Genomic DNA, 26,257 nt, shown 5'->3' on the forward strand with positions numbered 1-26,257 from the left:
TCCTCGTGCAATGCAGCTGCCCACAAGGAGGTTGGTAGACAGACTTCACCATGGAGCCATCTCTGTTAGGAAATGGAGTGGTTGGGCTCAGTCTGTCTACACAGGTCACCTGCTCAGGTTTCACTGCCAGCCTGCTGCTGGATTTGAGCAGGTGACTGCCCTTCCCCAGACCCTCCACAATCTAATTGGTTTTTGCCCATACAGCTCGCTGGAGCAAGGATCTCCTCTTGCTTGGTTTCCCACCACCCACTGCCCCCACACGAGATATCTGGTTTATGAAGCAAGAGCTCAGATAACATGGCCTCTGTCCCCCAGGCCCACCCTTGTCACTTGACATCCCCAATCTCAGGAATGGCCATGAATCCACAGCCAGAACCCATGTGGTAATTACCACCAATTATTCCTTGTCACCATAGAAACAGAACCATGGGGGGGGGGGGGGAGGATCCATCAGAAGAAAGAGCATTTCCTAAATTCACCCTGTCCCCACCTCAGCCTAGATGCCATGTGTCTGCCCCCAAGCACCCCCCCCCCCTCCCCCCATGGCTTGAATCAGCCTTTCCAAGGTGAGGAGTACCCAGCCACTGTGTCTGATGTTGCCAAGTGACTCTCAGAGTCCTGAGGCCTCATCACTTGAGTGTTTTTCTGCAATGCTTAGATACCAGTCTTGGCGATACCTTAGACAGATAGCTAGCCTCATGGATAGATGGCAGGCAGATATATAGGTTGCTTAGAGCCGGGGACTGAGAGGTAGGGCTTCAGGGATCTATCCTAATTCAGAGGCCAATTCAATGTGTAAACTTGGCAGAGATTTTTTTTACTGAGGCTCTAAATTCTCTGGCTGAGGGACCCTCTTGTTCTGTGTTTGCACAGCGTCAAGCACACTGGAAGCCTGGTCCCACCTGGGGGGCCTAGGTGTGTTGGCAAGGCAAATAATATATCATGTACTCCTAGGCCGGTTTGAAGAGTCTGACATTTGCCTCAGTTTCTCAATCTGAGAAGGACCCATTTCACAGCAAGGTTGGCAGGCTTCAGTGGCACAAAGTGTGTGGAGAGCCTCAGGGGCACAGTCCTAGAGAAGGACAAAGGATGATCTCAGTCTCTGCCTCAGCTAGGACTCCCAGGATTTAGCCTGAGTCTGACCCTGGGGGGATGCTAGGCAGGGGAAATTAGAGGTGACATCTCTTTATTCTGTTGCCAATGTCTGAGTTAAGGAGACTAATTGCCATTGTCCACGAGTTTGTTAGTTCACTAATCAACAAGGTGAGTTATCCCATCCAACACACCAGGCACCACAGGACACAGAACTCCAGTGGGTTCCACACGAGGGGTGAAACCCTGACCCCATTGCAATCAATGGGAGATTTGCCTTTGACTTCATGGGGCAAGGATTTCACAGTGGAAGGAACTAGAGGGCCATTCACAAGTCAGTTTTAAACTCCCTTCCCTGCGCTCTGATTATTAATCATACCTGAGCGCACTAACCCTGACAGACAGTTTGATTTTCTTCTTGCTTACACCAGATTTACACCTGGATAACTCTGTGGGGCCAGGTTTGCAATTGCCCTGCCCCTCAGCTAGTCCTTTAACCAGTGCAGAGTAATTGTAAAGTACTAACCTACCAGCCGAGGCGTTTCACCCACACTGCACACTGGTGTAAATGACTGCATTATGTGCAACTCAGTGGAGAATTCAGCCCATTCATTTCAGTGGCGTTACACTGGTGTAAGAAAGGGATAAGTAGAGCAGAATCCTGGCCCATGTCTAAAGTCACTTTTTATCTGCGACATTGTGTTTTGTTCAGCTGGGTCAATGAAGCTAGAGTGGTCAGCTTCATTTCCCTGATTCTCTGACACTAGCCAGCTAGGATTATTGGGGTTTCCCACACAGCAGGGGAAGGCTGCTAAATCCTCTAAAAGATTGTTTTCATTGCCCCTTCAAACATTTCTATTGGCCTTGATAAAATATTTCCTTTTAATAAAAAAATTGGGGTCTGAACTGACCCTACTTCTACAGCCCTGTGCACCTTCAGACATTAACCTAATGAAGCCTCACAACCCCATCCCTCTGCCTAGACTGGAGCTGTGGCTGGGTTTGACTGATTGCTATTGAACTTATTTGCAAGGACCTTTGTAAACACCCATTTAGACATTCCACAAACACTAGTTCCTGGCACACACAAGTTCACAGAGTATCTAGGCTCGTATTTACACTCACACAGCTAAGTCAATGTAAGAGTCCACCTCACCATCTCCTGCTGGTTATCCAGGGAATCAGCTCTCAGCCAGGCAGACGCCCCTCTCCGGTGTGTCTTGCCCTCCGTCCTGTCTTTGCCAGGCCCTCCTTCTCATGACTCAGCCCTCCTTCCAGGGGATTCTGCCATCCATCCTTACCACTTCCCACTGGGGCCCCTGCAGTCCTGCCACCAGACCGATGATGACCAGCAGAGCAGAGGGGTCCTGACCCAGGGACCCTATGTGTGTGGTAGCCTCACACAGTATCTCCAGCACAACCCCTCTGTAGATTTCCCTGGGCCACTTCCCCTCAGCCCCAAGACCATCTCTGCCCTTGAGTCAGGGCATTCAGCCCTGCTAAATCCTCTCAGCCAACCACTGCTCTATCCAGGGTGCAGACAACCCTTCCCTTTCAAACCCCTGGAAAGCACTGCATAAGTGGCCCTACAGCTCCCCTATATACTGGCCTCCTGGGCCCTGATTGGCTGCCACGCAGCCCCATCCTATTGGCTACTTCTCATGCAGCCTCTCGAAGGGCCCTCTTAACCCTTTCCTGGCCAGTGAGGGCCAGGCGCCCCATCACACTCAAGCTAGCCATCAATTAACTGGACTTACAACAGGACCCTGGACTCCAGTCTAGACAAATCTAGGTGCCACCATGCTGTGGGCCATATAAGCAAATATTTGGCAGGGGGGTAAACAGAGGCACCAATGGGGGTACAGGGATTTGCCTAAGGTACCACAGCAAATGGGTGGCAGGGAGTCGAACTCAAGCTCCTGGGCATATTCCTCCAGGCCAAGCTGCTTCTCAAGCTACGTAGCAGTCTCATAATTAATGAGCAGTGTCCCCAGTGGGGCACCTGCGGAGAGACAGAGGGTGACACATGGTCGCTTTCATGCTCCGGCAGCTAAAACTCCAACTGAGACCCTGGCAATCCATAGGCAGCAGCTCCACCAGTGGAGTCAAAAAGCCGAGGAGGTGCTGGTTTCAACCGGACATTGTTCTCTGCCCAACTTGCATGTCCCATGAAGCGGGCAAGGGCTTCATCTCATTCTCTGGGCACAGCCAGATCCATGGAAGCGCTGACAGGCCTCCCTGTAGGCTGGTGAGTGCTGGGCAATGACCTGCTCTGGGGATCAGCTCTCAGGGGTACGCGTATTGGATGGTGGAGGGGGGGTGGCAGAGCAGGCTTTGGTGTCACCTCCTGCCATAGGAATGTGCTGAGCTGCATGGAGGAGACCCAGTGGAAGAATTATCACAGAGAAATGAGCGTGCGTGTCAGGTGGAACATGGTACCTTCTCCATGCCCCATGCTACTCCTGTCTGTGGGTGTGGTTGGAATCCCCAGGCCCTCTCTACCTGCTGGATATAGGGAAAAGGCCTCCATTCCGACCCCAGGAAGCTCTCTTCTCCTCCCGTCTCTGTGGAGACCTCCTTAAGCCCCCACAGATCCCTTGGTGCCTGCTGCATGTTTGGGAGGAAGCCCTGGCTGCTCTCTGGTCCCTTCCGTAACTCATGGACATTTCTGAGTATTTACTAATATAACCCTGGGTATTCTCCATAGCCCTATAAGAGACCAAGAAAGGGTCCCTTTTCTGCAGAAGGAAACCAGGCCAACCTGGAGGGGTTGGAGAGGACTTCCAGGCCACAAGATCCTGCTGTCTGCAGGATGCAGGTTGGAAAATCTGGCCTTTGTTTAGGTAGCTAGACGGGAGCCAGGCTCCTTTGAAACTCTGGCCCTTACTAGATATTAAGAGGGTTCATTTCCTTGTTCTGATCTGGGCTGTTTTCCGCCATCAGCCACACTGGTTTCTGCTTTACAAGAACACCATTGCTGGGGCTATATTTGTTTTCCAGCCCATTCGATTCAGCTTTGGATAGACTGATATGACGTTTTAATCAGCGTAATATATAAAGCACTTAATTTGCCTTATTAAAACTCTGCACTCTGGATTCTCAGGATCTAGGAAATTAACTCGAGCACCTCAAAGTTTATTTGATTGAAAGAGATTATAAATAATTCATGCCTTTTTTTTTTTAAGTCCTGGCCAGGGGTTGGGGGAGGGGTCCCACAAGGATATGCATTTCGCTTTCATTACTACCCACTGGCTGATATCGACTTGGGCAGATTCTTGTGAATCATTGGCAATGCTCCCTTTAATTACTGTCGACTGGCTTATGAGGCAGCGTGGCCTAGCATTCGGAGAGCAATGATGAGCACCAAAAGCGACGGAAGGCTCTAATACCAACACGCCGCGGGCACACGCGTTAACTCTCTCCATGCCTTAGATTAGTCTTGTGCTGCTCGGATCAGGATTCAGGAGCCTGGGTCTCAATTTCCTGCTCTGCTACAGACTCCCTGGATGTAGGGGAAGGGCCTCATTCACCGGGGGCAAGTCGCTACATCTCTCTGGGTCTCGGTTCCCCATCGGTAAAGCAGGAGTAATCATCTCGGTCATCTTCAGAGTGTGAGCGCTTGGAGGGCAGGGCTGTCTCTGACTATGTGTTTGTACAGTGGCTAGCACAACAGGTCCCTGAGCTCCAGTAATGGAATACAAATAATTGTTAAAAATTCTCTCCCCTCTGTGCCTCAGCTTCCCCACAAGTACAATGGGGATTATGTTACTCACACTCCTTCGGAAAGTACTTTGAGATCCACCACTGAGCACCAAGTGTCATTACTTATTCCCTCCCCTATGGGACAAGGCACCAGCTGCTCATCAGAGGATCAGCTGCAGAATCTGTTTTTCTCTCCTGGGAAGATACTGGCTCCTGCCATTCTCCAAACTTCATGGCTGCTGCCCTTCCTCACCTCCTCTTCCCAGTTTGGGCTTTTCAACCCAAGTGGCCACACCCAGAAAAATGCTATAAATCAGCCAGCCTGACTCACTGGGTCCTTGAAAGAGTGTAGGCCAAGGAAATTGACTCCCTAAGGCTGGACAAAGCATTGAGTTATTAGTATTCAGCACCACGGCCAGCTCACAAATGCTGCCACCTCGGGGTGGGGGGGTGATGCTATTGAATTTCCTTGTGGGGATAGGGGTCAAGAGGAATCACTCATTAGTGTCTGGAAAGCCTTTGAGATCATCAGATGGAAGGAGCTATAGAAATGCAGTGAATTATTACCGACCCACCAGCCCTACACCAGGGCTTGATTCCTCCACCTCCCATCCTTATTGAGAGTAGCCTGGGCTGATATAAGCTGGCAGTTGAACTTCTCGGAGCCAGCCAAGCCTCTCGCTCTTTCATGCAGCCGGGAGCTCTGCTCTCACTACCGCTGTATAGGAGCCATGCTGCCAGGCAAGCGCTGAGAATCCCTTTAGAGACCCCCATTGACCATCAGAGCCTGAAAGGGGGAGACTGTCCCCTACAGCCCATTGGCAGGAACTCCAGGCCCTGTGCGTGGGGTCCTGCTGTTTCTGTTATGAATCTGGAACTGGTGGGGAGAGATAAGGGAGTGTGTAAGAAAGGTGTAGGGCTGAATGGAGAGTGAGCCCACGGAACAGAATGGAAAATTGGGAACCTGCTGATTTCTATAGTTTTACCAAATAAACAAAAATAACCTTTGAGTGGGGATAACTGGCAGGAAATGGGCATGCTGCCGCCAGGCTCATCAGGCAGCGTGAAGAGCTGGGGCCTGGGTCTGGAGTAAAGAGGGAAGGGGCCGAGGACACAGCTTCCCTAGCTGTTCGGAGACCTCGGAGGAGGAACAGCAGTGAAATCCAGCAGCAAGGCTGGTGCAGCCGCCATGGGTTAAAGTCTAGATGTGTCCCGAAAAGAGACTGTCCCAATGGCCTCTTTATATGCTGCTTCTCGGATGCCTGCGCGGTCTCAGCCATGCAGATTGCTGGGCACGCAGAACTCGCCCCTGCCTCTCCCGCCATCAGCGCCGTCACTCAGGCCAAGCCCTCGAATCTTTAGTACCGGTGAGGATGTAAGAGGCAGAAGGAACCTTATTAGATTTTCAGAATCCAGCTTATTGGGTAGTTAGAAATAATCCCCTTTTAATTTGTACAGTGGCACTGAGAGAGTGAAACAGGGAGCGTTTCAGCGTTTCTGCTGGGTGCACCCCCAGCCCCATATAGCTGGGCACTGAAATCCAGTCCCTACTCTTCTCTTTAGCTGGAAGGGATGAGCTGAAAGCCAGTGCTTTTCTCCCTGTCTGCTGTTAGCATGCTCTGGCTTTACATGTTGAAAGCTCGGAACTTAGCGTGCCCATTTTGTGCGCCACGGGTCACGAGTTCAATTTGCAGCGAGACCTGATTATTGTACGTGCTTAAATTCTACCACGATGGACATCACCGTAAGGGTCTGGACAGATGGCCATTCATTGTCAGTTATAGAGGCAGCGTGGAGTTGTGGCTAGCTAAAACCCCGGTGCAGGACTCAGAATACCCGGGTTCAGTTCCCTCTGCTACTGACTGCCTGCATTGCTTTGGGCACCTCACTTAGGCCTGGTCTACACTAGAGCTTTAACTATACCAGTAGAGCTAACATGGGATCAGTCGAGAGGTGCTTTATAGTGGTATAGCTATTCCCGTAGAGGGAGGGGGATAGTAGGGCTAGTACCCATATAACCCTATTGGTTAAAAAAGAAATCACACCCCTGCCTAACATCGTTATACTGGTATCATTTTCGAGTGTAGACCAGGTCTTAGTCTTTCCGTGCCTTGCTTCCACATCTGCAAATGGAGATAATCATCCTTCCTTTGTCCCTCGTCTACTTAATCTGCCAGGGCCGGATCATCAAAGTCATTCAGGCATCTAGCTTCCACTGATTTCAATGGGAACCCAGGCACCTACAAACCTCTGAGATCTGGGCTCAAGCTCTTCGAGGCAGGGACTGTCTCTTATTATCTGTACGTTCAGCCCAGCACGATGGGACCCTAATCTCAGATGAGGCTTCCAGGAGCTGCCGCAACACAAACCATGATGAAGGCTCAATCCCCGTTGCCAGTTCCAGGCCAATCCCAGGTGAGATCATTTTCCCTGATGGAAATGGATTCAGGCCATGACTCTGTCCTGAGATGAGATTAGAGACAGGCCGTGAAGCAAACCCAAGCACGTTACTGCTCCTCCAATTGGTTAACAACAAAAACCACCCAAAAACATTTTTTTTTTCAACTTGAATTTAAAGGGAAAAAAATGTGTTTTTTTCCCACCCAAAGTGCCTTGAAGTTGTGGCGCTTGGACGGAAGCTGGGACTCCTGCTGCTGTGCTCATGCACCTGTGAAGCAAGCTACTAAAATAACCATGGCAATAAAGCAGAGTATTTCATTTATAATTCAGAGGCAGCTGGAAAGTGGTTTTTAAAAAAAAAAAAAAACTGGCTGAGACAGTAAAAATTGCGTCTCTTTATGTGAATGTGCTTACAACACGAGGTCTCTGTGTAACAAGCATGACCTTCACTCAGCCACCATCGCAGGCCCCGCCAGAGGCATCTGCTCATGAGAAAAGACCCACCTCCAAACGGGATTTTAAAAATACTCTGCTATGTTCTCTCGGGCCCTGACCCAAGAGCCCTTGAAGTCAAAGGGGAGAAAAAACCGATGAAGTGGTGCTGATTTACACCAGCTGAGGATGGGGCCTTGAATGCAGTGTAGAATGGCTCAATAACTAGGGCACTAACTGCTCATTCAGAAAGCCTGGCTCAGTTCCCTAGCTTTGCCACTGACGTGCCGAGTGACCTTAGGCCAGTCACTTCAACCAAGAGCCTTAAAGGTATTTAGACACTTCACTCCTGCTGTTCAGTGGAGGTCAGGTGCCTAAATACCTTTGAGGATCTGGGCCTTCCCTTCTCTGTGCTTCTATTTCCTCCCCCACCTTTTGTCTGTTTAGACTGCAAGCTCTTCATGGACTGGCTCTTGCTATGTGTATGTGCAGCACCTAACGCAATGGAGCCCTGCTCCCAGCAGGAGCCTCTGGGCGCTACTAGAATAGAAAATGTAACATTGGGAGTCTTTCAGCAGGCTTTGGATCAAACAGGCCCTTAATCAAATTATATAAAAAGCTAACGTTGTTTGCGGTGGTGGCACAGCCATGTGGGTCCCAGGAGATGAGACCAGTGGGTGAAGTAATATCTTCTCCAAACTGCAGAAGAGCTCTGTGTAAGCTCAAAAGTTTGTCCCTTGCACCAATGGAAGTTGGTCCAATAAAAGATATTATCTCACCCACCTTGTCTCTCTCATACAAGCAAAGTCTTTTGGACTAGGCTAAGCACTGACTATGATAAGGAGATGAGAAAAAGCTACCAAGAGCTGAAGGGTAGGAATACCCCAGAGGGAGAGGAGTTATTTAGGGCAGGGGAGGGGGAACGGGAAGAGAGATGTTATTAGGGGTCATGGGAGAGGGAAAAGTTAGACTGAATATCCGGGAAAATCTTTTGCCGGTGAGATCAGTTGTGACAGCTGGGCCTACAAATTTGCACTCCTTGTTAGCTCAGTGGTGAGAAGTGAGTGAAAGTTCATGGAATGTCACAGTGACCTATAGCGACAAATGGTGACGGAAAAAGTGGCAAAGCGAGAAAGAGCGAATTAGGCCAAACAAAAAGGCTTCCTGCTATAATTCAAGGACAGTGTTACTCGGATCCTGCCTGGTGAACAAGAACAGTCTGACACCGAAAAGCAATTAACCAAAATCGGTGTGTTGGAAATTAGCCCTACTGGTGGTGGACAAAATAATGAGAGGATGGGCTGTTCCACCCACCATTCCCTACTGGGGTTCTTCTAAAAAAAAAAAAAGAGAGAGAGAGACTTTGCGGGGGATCCAGAACAGTCACCGGAGCTACATGACATCACCACCTCCACTAGTTCCAGCAAAATCCTGAGTACCCCCGGGAGGACAGCTCTTATTGCCTTTCATACCGTCTAAGGCTATGTCTACACTGCCAGCGGCACCGCCGGCAGTGCAGGATCGATTCTGCAGGTTCGACTGAGCGGCAGTGAAGACTCGCTCAACCCAACCCGGAGATCGACTCTGTAAATCCACCCCAGCGAGAAGCGTAGCACCTGCGTCGACAGGAGGGCATTTCCCATCGGCGCAGCACCGTGGGGACGCCATGGTAAGTAGACATTAGGAAGTCGAGGGGAGATACGCAAGTTACTGTACATCGCTTGCGTATCTCCTGTCAACTGCCACCGAAATCCACGGCCAGTGTAGACCAGGCCTAAGAGATTGTCAAACAAGGGGGGGAGGTCTTTCTAAAAACTCTCTCCAGCTACCAGGAAAGGGAACAAGGGACATGGTTAAAATGAAAGCCTGATTCATTTCAAACGCTTTAACGTTGAAATGCAGGCTTCATTTATTTCAAATGCTTTAATGCTTTTGCCTTCTTTCCTAGATCTTTAATCGAAGGTTAATGTGTGTTTGCCATGGTAATAAGCAGGCTGAGGTCTCTGTACACTGAACCTTGAACCTCCTTTAAAACTGTTTAATGTTGGACAGTGACTGGGTTAAGTTAACACCTTTGAGCCTATATATCCCACCTAAATTAAGACACCAGCTCTCTCAGGTTGCAGGGTCTTCTTCCCAGGGAAGGGATGGGACAATAGGGCTAGAACATACTGTAGGGGCTCCAGGGAGATGGATCGGGTGATCATTCCATCTAGCCTGTGCTAGGTATTTCTAAGCAAGCCTCTAAAGGCCACTTGGATAGAAAGGCCTCGATGGTCTCTCCCTTTGCTGATCCTATAGTGAAGGCCCAAAGCACTTTGAACCCTACCGATGTCAACATAGCTGAACTGATTCACAGCAGCAGAGAATCTGACCCTACCACTTACTACCACGGCAATGCTGCAACGGTTGGGTTTGTTACTGTAGAACACAGAGTACATCAAACCCCATTGCAATGGAAGGGCGCATGTGACCCCAAGGACTGAGAGATGCGAACTCCTGCTTTTGAAGGCTCTGCCAGTGAGTCAGTGCCTGACTACGGGCAAGTCATGTCTCGGCTCTGTGCCTCAGTTTCCCCATGAGTAGAATGGGGGTAATAAAACTGACATAGGTCCCAGATGAATCAGTTAAGGTGTGTGCAATACACAATGCCATACCTGTGATGTATACTATTAGTGCATTTTTCTAACGGGATCTGTTAACTGCGCAAGAGCTGAATTCACCAGAGGCCTTTCCCTCATGGCGTACAGCCAGCTGGGCTGAAGCACATCACAAATCCTGGGAAGAGAAGATTTGGTTGAATAATGAATCCAAACAAACAAACAAACAAAAAACTTTAGTAGAAAAAACCAAAAAGCAAATTGCCGGGGGATCAAAGGACAAACTCGAAGGGCAGGGGGTGGGGAAGCTGAGTGAACAACACATACAGTGGGGTGGAAATAGGAAGGTAGGGAGGCATCCCTTGGGAGCACATAACACAATCAGCTCTGAGCACTGCTGACTTAAAAACCGGTGTTTTGTCATTCACTTATTTGGGGAAGGTGGAGGCAGCGACAGTCCTGAGCTCAGAAGGGGTGAGCTGGGAAGCTCAGGTTAGTGATTAGATGACAGGTGGTTAGAGCGGGGCGGTCTGGGAGTCAGAACTCCTGGGTTCTATTTCCCTATCTCTGTCCTCCCCGCCATTGTTTGACAATCTCTTAGGCCTGGTCTACACTGGCCGTGGATTTCGGTGGCAGTTGACAGGAGATACGCAAGCGACGTACAGTAACTTGCGTATCTCCCCTCGACTTCCTAATGTCTACTTACCATGGCGTTCCCATGGTGCTGCGCTGCTGGGAAATGCCCTCTCTCTGTCTCTATAACCGTTTCCCCTCGCTGATCAGGATTAGGGACCCCTTTGCACTTGACTGGTTGCTGAGACCCTTGTGTCCTCCCTCTCCCGATCTCCCCTCATCGGGCACTCAGAGAAGGTGCTGTCTGTCACCTTTCAGCCCCTCCCAATATGCCCGTTCCACATAGGAAGTGGAGGAGTTCTGGTGGAGAGGGGGTCAGTCCTGGAGTTCCAGCCCACAGCTGGCCATGCCCCCGGCTCACCTCCAGGGCCTGGGGTTGCACCTGTCCCATCCAGCACTGAGTTGCAATGGCGGCTGACCACTAAAGCTCTTCTCACCCCACTGGCCCAGCACCATAGTCCCCTGCTGCCCCTTTAAAGGGAATTCATCCGTAGACTGACAGAAATACCCATTCCAATCGGCTTTCACGGATTTTTTTCCCCCTTCCCTCCTTTCTTTTCTCCTGCACGGACTTTTTCAGCAGCTCATGTTTAATCATGTTATCTGAAGCCCTGCTGCAGAGGGAGTTTCAGCCCGGCTCCCCTTCCAGTGGACGTGGGCTGATCACCGTCGCACGGGCCAACACTGCCCTCCAGTGGGGGAGAGTCAGGCTGGCTGCCCACATGCTGCCAGCTCAAAAGGGAACTGCGGAGGAGGGTTGGAGACAGAGGGATGAGTGCCAAAGTCCCTCCCTGTTTGCTTTGTCTTGCTCTTTGCTTTCAGAGGCCGTGAGACAGTATGCACCCTCTGGGAGCTGGGGGGAGGGCAGGAATGCACCCACTGGGGAAGCTGGCTATCGGGGGCACAGTTATAATGTCACTGATGAGTTATGCGTGGCCCCGCCTGGGCCAATGACTTGCCCGGGCAGCTCTATGCTGCCTGACCCCTCCCCAGCTGTCCGTGTCCTGGCAGAGCCGGGCCTGCTGGCCTGCGCCAGCTGAGTCAGTGCCTCAGCCAAACTGCCCTGCCGGCGGCGATGCCACGCGTCAGACGTGCGCTTGGAATTGCTCCCCGGAGACCAGTGTCACACCTGCACCTCTGCAGCATGGCCAGCGACGCCCCTGGGCTATCCTTCCCGAAGCCCTGTCTCTGCCTGACGTCCCACTGCAGCCAGCGTGACACCTGACCCAGTCCCCTGGCCGGCTGCCCACCTGGGCCCAAGTCACACTTGGATCTCCTGCTTGGCCCTAAGCGCTCACCTCCACCAGGCAGCGCCCTTCTATGCAGCCCAGGTCACAGGAAGACGGGATCAGATGTGCCGGCGGGGGGGGGAGGGAATGTTCGTAGATTCAGAATTTAAGGCCAGAAGGGCCCATAGATCGTCTCTGACCTCTGCTATATGCTATTTCACCCGCTGAGCCCTGTAGCGGCCCAGTAACTCACGGCTGCCCAAAGCGTATCTTGCAGAAAGGCAGCCAGTCGGGACGTGACAACCTCAAGAGACAGAGGATCCTCCACTGGTAACGCTGGGCCACAGAAACCGATGTCATGGGGAAAGATGCCCCGGAGGGGAGGGAGTGGGGGGGGCATGCAACACACGCAGCCGGTTTAAAACCATTTTTAATAGCGATGCCCCAAAATATCTTCCAGAGAGGGGGCGGTACCAAGATGCAGTGAGAGAGCATTATCAGTACTGTATATCGTAACCACCATCGCCATGCTGAATGCTGTACCCAATACACAGCACTACCTGGTCCCTGTCCTATCTATATACAGTTCAGGCTAGGGTAGGGGCACTTGGACTCTGTCGTTCTCCCGTGCTGGACAGCCAGGCCCAGACAGGCTTTCAGTCACGAGGGAGGAGACTCTGGCAGAGTCAGCTTTCGCTCGAAGGGATATATGAAGAGCAAAGGTTCCTGGAAATTTCCGCTCTGGCCAGCTCCCCAGATAGAGTGATGGCACAGCCAGCTGGCAAGTGGAGGGGCAGCACAGAGACTCCTTCCTCCTCTTCTCTCTCCTCCCTTCTACTGCACATTCTTCTTCTTCTTCGTGAACCTCAGGGCCACATTGTCATACTCAGTCTCCCCGAGCCAGTCTTTCCCCTGCCCTGCGAGCGGGCACCGGATGGGCATGGCCATCTTGGGCACGGAGTAGTCATCCCGCTGCGGGTTGTAGGGGTACTCGTGACCCACGGGATCCCCTGCAGTGGCCTGCAGCTTCCAGGCCTCCCCTTTGACCTCTTCAGGCTCGTCATACACGGTGTGCTCGGACAGCCCCTCGGGCTCATCATAAATGTGATCCGGCTTGGTGTGAGCGGGCGGCTGGATCTGCTTCTTCCCGCCCGCTTCATCGATGCTGTCGTACAGCGGGTACGGGGCCTCTGGCTCCTCAAAGCCGCAGAGGAAGCTGCCAAACTCTGTGCCCAGCAGGGACTTGGCGATGGTGTCGAAGGGCACGGCATAATCGGACTCAGGTGCCCCTTTCGCCTGAGCCGCTGCCTTCTTCGCCCGCTCCATGCTCTTGACTCTGCCCTGCAGGTCCAGCCGGAGGGAGTCGCGTGGCTCCGCGTAGGGCAACTCGGAGTCAGCAGGCGTGCGCTCCCCGGACAGGGGGCAGCTGTTGGTGGGCTTCACCGATTTGCCCTTGCTTAGCTTCCCCTCCAAGCTGGACTCCAAGGAGAGGCATTTGGTGCTGGCTGTGTGGTGCAGCAGAGAACCCCCAGTTGACACCTTCTCCTCACCATTCTTGGCTCGGCTCAGGGTCCTAGCAGGAACGGGAACCCTGAGGGCATCGTCAGCAGGGCCACCCCACCGCGGCTCATCGGCCCCAAGACCCCTCTGCACATTGATGGCCGACTCGATGACCTGGAAGATCTCATTGCCCTGCCTGGTCTCAAACTCAAAGTTGCCTTCCCCAGAGGCACATCTTCGACCGGCTTCGAAGGAGAAGGTCACCTGGCAGGGGTGCAAAGCCAAGCAGGGTCAGATCCCTAGCCCTGTGTGGGTACAGAAGCCCCCTCCACATTGAGGATAACAACCTACTACAGCTGCCAACTAACACATTTCATTCTCAAGTGAGAAAGGCCTGTGCGATGGCTCAGAAGGCTCTAGGTTCAGACTGAGCCGACGACTTAGACTGGCGGCCATTACACCTGCTTTTTTACCTAGCTATCTGATGTGTTCGTTCCCAAGAAAACACTCCCAGTTGCTGTGACCAATGCAAGAGGGACAAGGATATCCTGACACCAAAGGGGGCCCAGTCTACCTGCCGGAGCGCTGGCTTGTGCAAGGGGGATGTTCCAGCTACTCCAGGCCCAGTCATCCTGACAGGAGGACCTTTGACTTTTAACAGACTTCCTGCTTAGCTTCCTGATTGGATAGCACCCATCCCCACCCTGCACCTCAGCCAAGTTCTTCCCCCTCCCCGCCTGCGGTTACCTTATCCCGTCCAAATCTCCGCAGGAATTTATATGGCCAGGTGTACAGCACCTCCTCCGTCTGCAGGTCCCGCAGCTCCAGAGCGTCGTCTTCGGCGCAGAGGATGAAGCTGCCCCAGAGGCGGCAGCGCTCGGTGGACTCCGTGGCCCGCACTGTCACTCGGAACTCCTTCGTGGCCACCGCTGCAAAGAAACACGGGCTAGAGGTGATCCTGCCAGCCGCGCTGCAGCTCCCGGCCCTTCTACATGGCACCTCGTGAATTTTGCATGAATACACGAGCTCCCCGCCTCCCCGTCACACTGTCAGCCCTGCTGCTGGGAGCCTGCGAGTCCAACGGCACATCGCCAGGCAGTCCTTTCGTCTGCTAATATAGCAATAGAGGGGCGGGGGGGAGCGCAGTCACCACCCAGCCTGGCTGTGTCCTACATAACCAGCCCAGAGCACGACATGCCACAGGCGGTGCAGCTGGGTTCTCAGACTGATGAGAGGGTACAACCCGGCTCCCAAAGGAACCAGTACGGCCCCATACGAGTCTATATGGGCCGGTGGCACCGTCATGCAACGGTTAGACTGGGAGTAGGTGGCTTACCCCACAAGAAGAAAGGGGGCAGGCCAGAGGCTAAAGATCAAGGAATCTCCAGCCTTCTTGAGAGTTGGTGGGTATTAGTGAGGTGCTGCCAGGAGCTGCCCTCCGACTGAAGGGGGCTTTGGGGCCAATTCATCTGCCCCTGGCTCATCCCTGGAGTTTTTCAAAACACTCCTAAGGGGCCAACGCTTTTCCCTGGGGATGCACAGCAGCTGTGTTCCAGAAACGTCCCGGGGTGGAGAACCCCCAAAGCCCCTGCTTCCCCCTGAAACATGCAGCGTCACCCGGCTGCAGATACACACTCGTGCGCTCCCAGTCACGGACACAGGCTCATGGTCGCGCACAGACAGACACGTGTGCGCACACACACCCACTCCCCTCATCTCGAGCAGCCCCAGCTGAACGTAACGCCGTGCTCTCACTCCTACGAGCCACGTGCCCTTCAAGGCCCCCAGCGCAGTAGTTTGCTGGCCCGGCAGCGCAGCTCTGCCCTGTGCCTGTGGGTAGGAGACAGCATTGGCATTTCGGTGGGAAATCAGCCGACTAGATTCCTCTCCCCCTGTAGCACCCAGGACCTTGGGATGTTGGCATGGGGAGAGGGCTTTCTAAGAGCACTTGGTTAAGACACCAACAGTGCATCGGTGACAGGATGTGACCCCAGTCTGAGTTCTCTCTGAACTCCATCTTGCAGCACGCAGGCCCGCCTCAGGCTGCTTAGTCACAATTCGCCCACGGATGTAAATTCCTGCCTGCCTCCTGCCGCGTCCCTTCCCCCCGGCGTGACGCAGCTGGCCCAATGCAAGGTGAACTTTCCTCGAAATGCACCCACCACATCCTTCCTGTTCTTGCCAGGGTTCCCTCAACTTGGCGAGTGGGGAGAAGAAACGCAAAGGCTCCCGCTGCCACGCTGCAGCCCCCTCCTTCTCGGCGCAGGTGCTGTAACGACGGCGAGGCCTCGCTGGGGATCTCACGTCCCCCCGGCTCTGCCGAAGGCGGAACGTGGCGCTTGTCACGTCAGCCCCCTGAAAGGGCCAGGGAGCTGGGATCTGCAAGGGCTCTGCCCAGCCCTGCTCTCACTGAGAGCTTCGCGGAGCCACCATGGATCCTGTGGGAGCCAAACTCGGAGCCAAACTAAGCTCAGAGTCAGAGCGTGCTTTCAGCCATGCTGCGGAGGCGTAGGATGGGCACGTGGACGGAAGACTTCCCACAACCTCACGGTGCTGTGATAAGGGGCGTGGGTGACTCTCCCTGTCATAAGGGCTGTCTGTGGGTGACACTCTCAGGGTCTGAGTGCCCCAAGACCTAGTGGGATGACCGGAGGTTCAGTGCTGCAGAGAACAATGCAGGGGACTTAGAAGGGGGCTCTCCTCTTGGAGTCATTACCCCAGGGTGATGGGACAGGGAGCTGCCCAATCCGTCTGGACTGCGCTTATCACCTTAGCAAGGGATTTGTTCGAGAGAAGGGGGCTGATTCGCCCCTTCCCCTGGCACCTTGCGCCGTGGTTCACAGCTGTGCACAGCGGGTGTAAAACACGGCCATGCTGGAATCCTCCGCTCACGCCACAGGTAGCATTTGGCACTCGCTTTGCCCAAGTTTAAAGGACGCCGCCAGGCCAGGAAAGACAGAGGAGAAGCAGAGCCATCTCCCACCTTTCAGAGGTACAGAAACCCCAGGTCCTGAGCCCAGGGCACTTCCCCCAAGAACAGGGGTGTTTGACCCAATGTCCTGCCGAATTCCGGCGTGGCCAGTCGTATCTTCCATCTCCCTCAATCCCCCCTGCAGTTTCCCTGCTTCTTCTTCCCTTCCCACCCTAAGCTGCTGGACCATGTCGCCGGGCCTCCAGTCACCAGTTGCCAGGTTCCACCTCTCCAAGGTGAGGCAGACGGTTCTTCGGTGATCGATTTGGAAAGAGCTTTGTGGGGGGAAATCATGGGTGTGGATTTTTATTCTTCTTACCAGGCAGCGTCGCCACTGAGAACGCAGGGCAGGCTCTCCCCAGAGCCATGTCGGATGCCGTCAGCCTCGGGACACAACCTGCATCCCCACTCCATGTTAAACAGCCCTCTTTAGCCGGGGGCAGGTCCTCAAAGTGCCGGGAAAAGCAGCCCAGCAGGAAGCGGAGCTGAGCTCTCCCCCTCCCTGCCAAACCAGCCAGACCATTCCCACTTCCCTAGCTCCTCACTTGCCCTGAGTTGACCCCAGTGCAGGCCTGGCTCCTGCCGCAGTTTGCCAAGTGCTATGTTGTAGCCCAGCGCAATCGCATTGTGGCTTATCTGTTCCCTGCAATGTGCCTGCTTGGCCCTCTCTGGGGGCGGGAGGGGAGCGTGCTGCCCTCTCACTGGCTGATAGCATAGCAGATCAGCACCTTCCAGCTGCAGGCCGTTCCCCTTTTGAGGGTGGATAAAAAAAAGTGACTCATCATCTGAGGGAGCCTGAGAGAGACACAGGGTGGAGCTGAGAGGAAGAGAGAGTGCAGGCTGGATCAAGAAAAACACTGGGCCAGACTCGCCCCCCTGGGTTCCCACCAAGCATGGAGTTAGCTCTTTGCTCTCAATTCTCTGCCGATGCTGCTGTTTAATCCTGCAGACAAGGGGCTTGCATTGCATGAGTGTGTGTGTGTGTGTGTGTGTGACTGTGCCTGCTCACGCCTGTGTGCATGCAGGTGTGTGTGCCCATGCAAGCGGGTCTGTGTGTGCATTTGTGCCCTGGCGTGTGAGTCCGTGTGTGTGCATGCATGTGAGTGTCCCCAGGTATATGTTTCCAGATAGGCAAGGATGCAAATATGCAACTGTGTGCAGACACCCGGGTGAGTGAGGTGGCAAGTGGCATGTGGGCTTGGCATGCCTGTTCTCATGGGTTCAGCCAGTGAGCCGAGAGCAACGCCCTGGAGTGGGGGTGATTTTCCTCTGGGTACCTGTAAGGCAGGGGCTGTGCTCTGGGAGGGTTAGTCTTTGCTCCTTCCCCAGCAGCCCTTGTGGCCCTTCCCCATCCCTGAGAGGGTCCCGGCTCTTTCGCTCAGGCTGCCTTTGACCTGGGGATGTTGCTATGTTGATCATCGGGCAGGACGTTTGCAACAGGCCAACGTCTGCCTGTCTGTGGATAAACTGAACCCTAGCCAAGTGTGTGTGACACTCCTGCTGTGTATGTGGACACCCGCACGCCTTCTGAGCAGCACTCGGGAGGCGGAAAGACGCAGAGATGGAGGCAGAGGGAGAAAGTGTCCTTTCTGGCCACTGCATTTCAACCCTTTTCCTGTACACACATTCCCATTCAGAGCACTTTGCCCTCATACAGGCCCTTTCCTCTGAGGATCCCGGAGCTTTCTGCAGCACTGACTCAGCAATGTTCCCCTCATTGCAACAGTGAGGCAAGCGAGCCATAGAGAAGTGACTGGTCCTGCCTCACACCCACAACTCAGCAGCGTATCCAGAACCTCAATTTCCCTTTCCATGTGACTGCTGGCTGGCTCATGCCCCACCCCATGCTTCTCTCCCACCTCTCAAATCACTCCACCCAAAGGGGCTGGGCTCCTGGACAGGCAGAGTTACTAGTCCGTACGTGGACGTTCCCATGGCGTCGGAGGTTTGGGAGCTCGGGCTCTTTGCTTTCCGTCACACCTCAGCCCAGGAATGCAAGGTCACGGGGCTGCCCTGGGAAGCAGTTCGAGATGGAGGAGGGTTCTAAGAACGCTGGACAGTCGCGCGCGGCCGGTTATCAGGGCGAGGCACAGTTCTGCCAAACCACAAAGCAGGAAGAGCACGAGGGCTATTTGTGAAGCTGATTTTCCATTACACTTCTTGCAAATAGCAGGGCTGAGCTGCTGCAGGCGGCCATGTTCAGATGCAAAATTAGCAGCATTGCTTAAGTGGGACGTGGGCTAAGGCTGCAGGTTTAATCTTTAGCTTAGTGCAGTGGGGTCCTGGTTCTTGACGAGGGCTCCTCGGCACCAAGGTAACACAAATAATAATAGACAAGAGAACATTATACTCCCTTCCTTCCCACGTGGGTACAGTGCAGTTCTGCAGTGAGACCGGGATGGTGGGCCAGAGAATCACTCCTTCCTGATGTCTGTTGCGACAGTTCATCTATCTGTCAGTACTCAGCAATGCACGCAAGTTTAGCATCAGCCCGTTAGATACACCAGTGCAATTTTGGGGCCTTGGAAAACTCCCTTTGCTCTCAGACCCCTAGCAGCTCATGGCTCAGAGTGGCTGGGACCAATCACCCTGCATGCAACGAGATACACGATGCAGAGTGGGTGTGAATATTTCCCACTCTGACTGCGTAGGACCAGCCCACCATCTGGCAGAGAAGATGAAGTCAAGGGAACTATGCTGACTGACGCTGTCTGAAGTTCTGTCTCTGTGGCCTGAAAAGTGCTAGCAGTAACTGTGATCAGGAAGATCAATGTGTGCTAATGGGTCTCCAGCACCACTGTTGCGAAAATGCTTCAAACACAGTCTCCCCAGCCTGGGTAAATCCCGGCACTGTGTTCTGAGAACCATGCTACGTATTCTCGGACCATCGTTGTAACATGGCTTGTAATGTGGACGCAACCCTGGCGTGCTGTAACTATGTTTGCAACAGTTTCAGGTGCGTTCCCAGTTCCCTGCCCCGCCTGAAGGGCACTTGAATCCAGAGGCTGACTGCAGGCTGCCGATGTGTAATGAAGTCACGTAGCCCCAGTGAAGAGAGTTACGAGCAAAAGTTTGATGACCAAGTGAAGGGGGTGAAGTAGGAGACAGAAGCAGGTTAGCAGAACAAGGGTCCTTGAGGCAATTGCTGAGGGTCTCTGGGTCTCTAGAACGCTAGTTCTAGCCCCGGTGAGGTCGGCTACTCCAGTGATTTTACTTAGATGTGGGACCTGGTGGGTTTGAAAGGTAAAATGCACCCAGGTATGCATTGGAGGAAAGGCCTGGATGCCAACAGCCTGGGAGCGAGGGGTTAATGTGAAGCAACACGGCTGAGGCTGGCAACAGAGTGGGGAGAGCAAGGAACAAAGATGCACGCGGCAGCCAAGCTGGGTCTGGTGGCGAGAGGTAATAGGCATCAAGGGGCTGATCCAAAGCTCATAAAAATCAGTGAGGATCTTTCCACCGACTTCTATGGGCTTTGGATCAAAGCCCCAGGGCTCTGGGATATTCAGCTCCCACCTGTGCGTACAAGCGCCGCCCCAAGTAAGCAGGGAACTGGCAGGCTGAGGCTCGGGAGAGGGCACGTCTTCTTTTGCAAAGAGGAAGCATCCCTATGCCAGGGTCCTACATTCTCAGCAGCTCCAACAAGAGCTAGCGAGAGCTCTGCTCTTCTGTGAGCACCCTGCAGGGTTCCGGGGTCACCACTCTGTCACACTCCACTGTGGTTGCGGGTTCCACCAGGGCAAAGTGTTCGGACTCCATCGTCCCCGCTGCCCCCCGCTCCCCCCCTTTTCCTCACTTCCTCGCAGAAAGAAGAAAGCAAACCACTTGAATCACTCTGTGAGGGGCTCTCATCTTTGCTCTGCCCGCTCAGCTCATCCGGCTGGCTGGCTGCCTTTCGCCACACATACCCCATCACCTATTTATCTGTGTACATACAAATTCATCCTTCTGCCCATCACCAGGCACATTCGGCTAGCAGATTTCTCTCTCTCTCTCTCACACACACACACACACGTATCTATTTATCTGCACATTCAGAGTGGCTCACTCCATGTCTCTGGATATCTCATCTTGCCAGTGAGTTCTATGGAGAGGAACAGACAGCTCCAGTCTCCATCGCCTGCTGGCCCAGCGCCTTCCACCAGAACGAAATGCACTTCGAACACACACGCACACCCACCCCGCAGAGCGAGGGTCTCTCGTTCCCACCTTACCTTTGGCCACGGAGCTGTACAGGGAGTTCTTCTCCATGGATAGCGAGCCGGCCTGGGATGTCAGTGAGCCCAGGGGACTCTCCTTCCCCCCTGCTGCCTTCCGCTCATCCTTGTTCCTCTGGAAGTCCAAGGGCAGAGCAGTAGGTGAGTGCGGGGCAGCCCAGGCCCAGCCGCACTGAGTTGAGGCCATGTGGTGTCCCCTCCCCAACACTGAGATCCAGTTGCCAGAGCTAATATAGAGGGTGTCCCCCTTCCTGCAACCTCATCTCCCAGTGCCTGGGGCTCATTGCTCAGCTGCTATGGTTCCTCCCGCTACCCAGACCAACAGGGGCTTGGAGACCATCTGAAGGACACAGGTGACACCACAGCTGGCCTGAGAGACCACGACGGTGACCCTGCAATACTTCAGCATAGGCCAAAGCTCAGTACTGATGGGCAAAGGGAGGGGGGAACGGGCACCCAAGGGACCCCTCTGGGCCATCCATCCTCCCTGGCACCCCCTAACACCCACTCCATGGGAGCCCCAGCTCTTGGAGCCCCCTCTCTCCCAGGGGCCCCTCCCCCCAGATCCTTGGCATCCCTCTTGTTCCCCACCACCACAGGCAGCACGCCACCGCTCTCACCGCGAAGGCCAGATCGCAGAGGGTGAGGATCCAGTTGGCCACCTCGGTGCCGTCAGCTGCCAGCAGGTAGCGCTTGTCCGTGGTCTCCAGGATGAAGGGGACCGTTTCTTTGGGGCTGCTTGTGTCTCCATTAGCCTCAGCCACATGCACACAGTCACTCAACTTAATGAGCTTTTTGCCACTCTCGGCCTTCTTGGGCTTCTCAGAGGTGGGAGGCCCGGAGCCCTCGAAGAGCTCCAGGTGGGCACAGGAGCAGGCGCTCTCCTGGTGCAGCACGCCCCAGAACTTCCTCCATTTCTGACCGAAGGGAAGGAAGCAAAAGAGACAGAAACATGTGGGTGTCAGTCAGCTCGACCTTTGGCTTCCCGGGCCGTTTCCTGGCTCTCATGCGCTAGCCCCAGGCTGCACTGACTGGGCTGTAAATGCTCTCCCGGGGACAGCTGGTTTGTTTAGCATGGAAAACGAAAGCTAGCCCCACGTCTTCACGGCAAAACCCAGGTGTGTTTTGACATCCAGACAGACACAGCCCCCTGGCCTGTATTTTCACTGCAAAAAGAGGTGTGCTTGCATTGGTCACGAGCTCAGTGCAAACCTGAGTGGAGACAAGACACGGGCAGTTTTTACCTTGGTGTAACTAGTGGAGTTTACCTGTATATCAGCATAGCTGGGTTTAAGCTTGCCTAGCTACACTACAATAAAAACGACAGTGCCTTCTCTCCACTGGGCTTTCCATGGAGCTAGCTATCAATGTAAACACATCTCTTTTTGCAGGGAAGAGAGGGCCCATGTCTCCACCCTGGGCCTTGAGGGTAACAATTTCAAAAGCACCTGTGACTTGGAAGTCCAAGTTCCACTGAAAGTCAATGGGATTTGGGCTCCTAAGTTACTTAGATCCAGATCCTCAAAGGTCTTTAGACACTTAATTCCCATTCTGTGTCTTTGATGCTTCTGAAAATGTTCCCTTCCGTGTTTACTTTTAATTGGCACCAGTAAACAACCCAGAAAACCCACAAAGACCCTCTGCACTCCAGGTACATCTACACAGCTGTTGGCAATGGGCTGGCAGACAGGCTTCCGCAGCTCATGCTTCCACGCTAAAAACACCTGTGTAGACGTTGCAGCTTGGTTCTGAAATCTAAGGAGAGAGGTAGGCTGCAGAGCCCCGGCTCCAGCCCCAACCGGCAACTTCAAAGCACTAACACCGTTATTTTTAGCATCGTAGCACAAGACCTGCCAGCCTCAGTCTATTGGCTTCCGCGGTTGGCTGCTGACTGTTTAGACGTTCCCTCAAAGGGCTGCCCTAAGCACACACACACTGAAGAAGAGACACCAACGCTGGTTTTCATTCAGACCTTTAGTTATGCTGATGCAAGTTAAGTTAGCTTGAAGTGCCAGAAACTCCACAAAGTCTGCTAGAGACTTCACTAGTGCTCTTGATTTTATGTGGAAGCTGCTCAGATACTACGGTGATGGGCAGCAGGATACAATCCAGAGATAGCCAGATAGATTGCTAGATAGACGGGGTATATGGGGATAGATAGATAGGTAGATAGATAGATAGATAGATAGATAGTCAGTCTTAGCCTGGACTCACAGCATCTACCCAGACTTGCATCAAAATTACAGGCAATTGCCCTGAAAACCCCAGTACCATTGTGGCTATACAGATATCTATGTGTACATGACCTGAAACGGCTCTGTCAGAAATAATGCTGCCAAGACAGATGGACAACCATTTTGTTTGTCGTGCAAATGACATCTTTGTGGCCTCTTCCTCGCTTAGGGTCCAGTTATGCCCTAAGTGCATGATCTGAAGGATCCTGAAATGGACTCTTGCCATTGACTACAGTGTGCTTTGGATCAGGCCCTAAATTGTTTCCGATTCTGCCAATGCAGGCAGACATCTCTGCATCCGGGCCACTCGGGTAACGTTTTTGAAGCTATCTCAGCAACGAGAACAGCTGGAGACTTACTTTGTGTTATATAATGAAAGTTTAGATTCTGGCGAATAAGTAGGTAGCAGAAATTAGGGTCCAATACACCTCAGCGCTGTGCACCAACTGAATCTCTTTAACTGAGCAGAATCTGACCTTCATGTATACATATCTCTAGACTGATGCCAAAGACAATCTGCACCCCATATATGTCAGGCACCAAACAGCTTCCCCATCTGCCTGCACTTTGCATGGGTTGCATTTTCATGGGGGAATAACTGCATTGTTGATACCTCCTCCACCGGATGAGGAAGATGGTTATCTGGTATCCTGCCTGCTCTGCTCTAATGTGCTATACAACACCCATCTGCCCTGGGCGGGGAGGGCAGCACACTGTCTAGCATAGCCTTGGAGGGTGGTTTGGTGGGGTGGCCGGGGAGTGACTGAATGACAGAAATAGCAAGGGCTGCAAACTCATTCATTTGGGGACCTGCCAAGAGGATATGCTCCTTCCTGATACTTCCCTGCACTGGTTGCCTCAGTCAAGTTCTCACACACAGATCACACATGCGGTGCTGACGTGCAAACAGAGGGGTCAATTTCACATGTATATCTAGCACCAGCGAACAGAATCTGCTGCCTAGCCAAGGAACTGAAGCAGCAGCCAGGCAACCTCCACCACCCGTAGGGTTGCCCCTTTTGGTTGGACGTATTCCTGGAGGTTGCATCACATGACATCATCTTTAATTAAAGATTAATCTTCAATTCCTGGAGACTCCAGGACAGCCCTGGGTCCTCCAGGACAGTCTTGTGACAGATCTGGCCCTGTGTCTGGCTTTGAAAGCTAGACGTTGGCCCAGGATCCAACGCCTGCATCCGGTTCTCACCTTCCCAGAGTCTATGGGGATGTTGGACCCAAGAGTCTAGTGAGGGCCCATCTCTATTAACAGTGCACCCCTGCATCCCAGAGCTCATGCCCAGGTGTCTAAGGGTACGTCTACACTGCAGTAAAAGACTGTGGCATGGCTCAGGCTTCGGAGCTATGAAATTGCAGTGTAGAGATTCCCGCCCCACAAGGGGGGAGGGTCTCAGACGCTAGGCTCCAGCCTGACAGCTCAATTCCCACAGGACATGGCAGGTAGTGCTTTGGGGTCTGAACTCTCCATGCGGTCTGGCGGCTGCATTTCCAGAGGAGCCTTTCTATGAACTAATATGAGCTGGAAGGAGGTGAAAGTTAGCTGTGTAGACATCTGCTTTCAAGTGAGCTCTTTGCAATGAGAGCCCGGCCCAGATCCTTGCAACTGGATCATCTGGTGACCTGCCCAGAAACTCGGCCGGAAGTAGGAAAGCTCCTGAAATGCGGCAAAGAAGCAGGGGAACAGATCCAGGGTCGGGGGTGATCCTGGAGCACGGCAGGCAGGAGTGAGCGGGAGTGCAGCACACGGGGAGGTCCTGTGACACTGTACAGCAGAACTGAGCTGGGGAAGCAGGGGTCTCCGGTAACACAGCAGGCTGGAGTGAGTGGGGAGCTTGCTGTGTCGGGGAGGGGGAGCTCCTGCTGCACTTGCAAAAAGAAGCCAGTGGGGTTGTTTTTTAAAGCCCAGCCCACGTTTATGCCAACCACTGTCAGGCCCCTGGCAAGTTGCCCATGTCGGTGCCATGAAGATAAAGCCCCCTGCCCCCGGCAGGCGTAGATTGTCCCTGTCTCTGTGAGTCTCAGGCCCTGTCTGTCAGGAGTTGAGGGATAATGAAACCCAGAGACATCAGTTTCTGCCTAGACCATGGCTCTCGCCTGGAGGGCTGTGACTCATTCCCAAGAGTCACAGGACATGGTGAGGGCTTCCTACAAGTGGGAGGAAGTTCTAGTGAGCTGCAGTTTGTACCCAGCTGAGTTCCCAGGGCAGCAGACAGGTAGCAGGAGTTGGGATGCTGCAGGGGGCACGTCACAGTAGGATCCGTGGGGTGAAACTGGGCAAGGGACCATTTAGGCAGAACATCTGGGGGGCTGCTAATGAGATGGAGAGTGTAAAGTGGGGACTCAGCTGCCAAGAGAGGCTCGTGCATGGGGTATTTAACCCCGTAGGAAAGCAGCCTGGCTTTGTGACCTGAGTGCCGCTCCCAGCCCAGATACAGCCCAGCGACTGAGCCCCACCAGCGATGAGGGGTCAGCACTGCAAACTATCCCGCTTTGCAATAGGGAAAGATGGTGAACTAAGGGCACAGAGGCAGACGCCATCTGAGTCCAGGATAGAGGAAGCCCAGGCCCCAGGCAGGGCATGGGTGTCCCCACCCAAGAGCAGCTAGAGGCTTCAGCAACCAACCTCCGCCCCCGGCATAGACGCCAGTATTGGTCTTACCTTCCCGAAGGTCTGCTGCTGCTGGAGGTAGAGCAAACCCCGCTTCACAACCACATCGTCCATCTTCTAGCAGCGAGCATCCTCCCTCGCTGTCCCCCGGCCACACACACTTTTCTGTCCCTGCCCTCCCCTTTATCTCTCTCGATCTGTCACCCGCCCCATCTCTCACACGTTCACCACCTCTCCCTCCCTTGGCCTACACCCCACTTCAAGCTCTGGCTCCCTACCCTGCAGTTTAACTCTTTCTCTCCCCAGACGCCTGCCTGCTTCTGCCTTCAGGGTTGGGTTTGCTCCCGATCTCATTTCAGGAGCACGTGATGTGTGGTTGGGTTTTTTTTCCCCTAAACATATACAGTTCACGCTTCAGCTTCCTGTATTTGTGATCTTACCAAAAAGGGCAGCTACAGACGCTGTTGCTGAGTGCTGCTATATCCCCAGACAGACTGCCTACAACACACTGACATACATTCAGACTGTACCCACAGCGTGTACACACTGACACACAGAGACTGTACGCACTGACACACAAACACACACACTGACACACAGAGACTGTACGCACTGACACAC

At 53.4% G+C, this 26,257-nt stretch overlaps 1 protein-coding gene and 1 long non-coding RNA gene across 2 annotated transcripts; both read right to left on the reverse strand.

Annotated features, from left to right (window-relative positions):
- Window positions 1–796: 796 nt before the first annotated feature.
- On the reverse strand, window positions 797–2,649 carry LOC137141391 (uncharacterized). Its single transcript, XR_010916618.1, has 2 exons — window positions 2,249–2,649; window positions 797–1,072 (listed from the first exon to the last, which is right to left on the reverse strand). It is a non-coding gene; the product is annotated as an uncharacterized lncRNA (long non-coding RNA).
- A 9,832-nt stretch (window positions 2,650–12,481) lies between these two features.
- On the reverse strand, window positions 12,482–25,803 carry DOK2 (docking protein 2). The gene is made up of 5 exons (XM_067530246.1): window positions 25,688–25,803; window positions 21,397–21,693; window positions 20,774–20,891; window positions 14,336–14,517; window positions 12,482–13,852 (listed from the first exon to the last, which is right to left on the reverse strand). Exons 1-5 carry the CDS (start codon window positions 25,748–25,750, stop codon window positions 12,923–12,925), a joined length of 1,590 nt encoding a protein of 529 aa, XP_067386347.1. The 5' UTR covers window positions 25,751–25,803; the 3' UTR covers window positions 12,482–12,922.
- Window positions 25,804–26,257: the final 454 nt, after the last annotated feature.

The sequence above is a fragment of the Emydura macquarii genome, unplaced genomic scaffold, assembly GCF_026122565.2.
Source record: "Emydura macquarii macquarii isolate MOO-44397 ecotype Brisbane River unplaced genomic scaffold, CSIRO-AGI_Emac_v2 contig_3059, whole genome shotgun sequence".
Lineage (NCBI taxonomy): Eukaryota > Metazoa > Chordata > Testudines > Chelidae > Emydura > Emydura macquarii.

Bases quoted from the DNA above. Each gene is read 5' to 3' on its own strand.
- DOK2 (XM_067530246.1), bottom strand. From the start codon at position 25,750: ATGGACGATGTGGTTGTGAAGCGGGGTTTGCTCTACCTCCAGCAGCAG. The intron at 21,694-25,687 runs GTAAGACCAATA...CCCTTCGGTCAG, and splicing joins AGCAGCAGACCTTCGGGAAG to AAATGGAGGAAGTTCTGGGG. The intron at 20,892-21,396 runs GTGAGAGCGGTG...TTGGACTTCCAG, and splicing joins TCTGCGATCTGGCCTTCGCG to AGGAACAAGGATGAGCGGAA.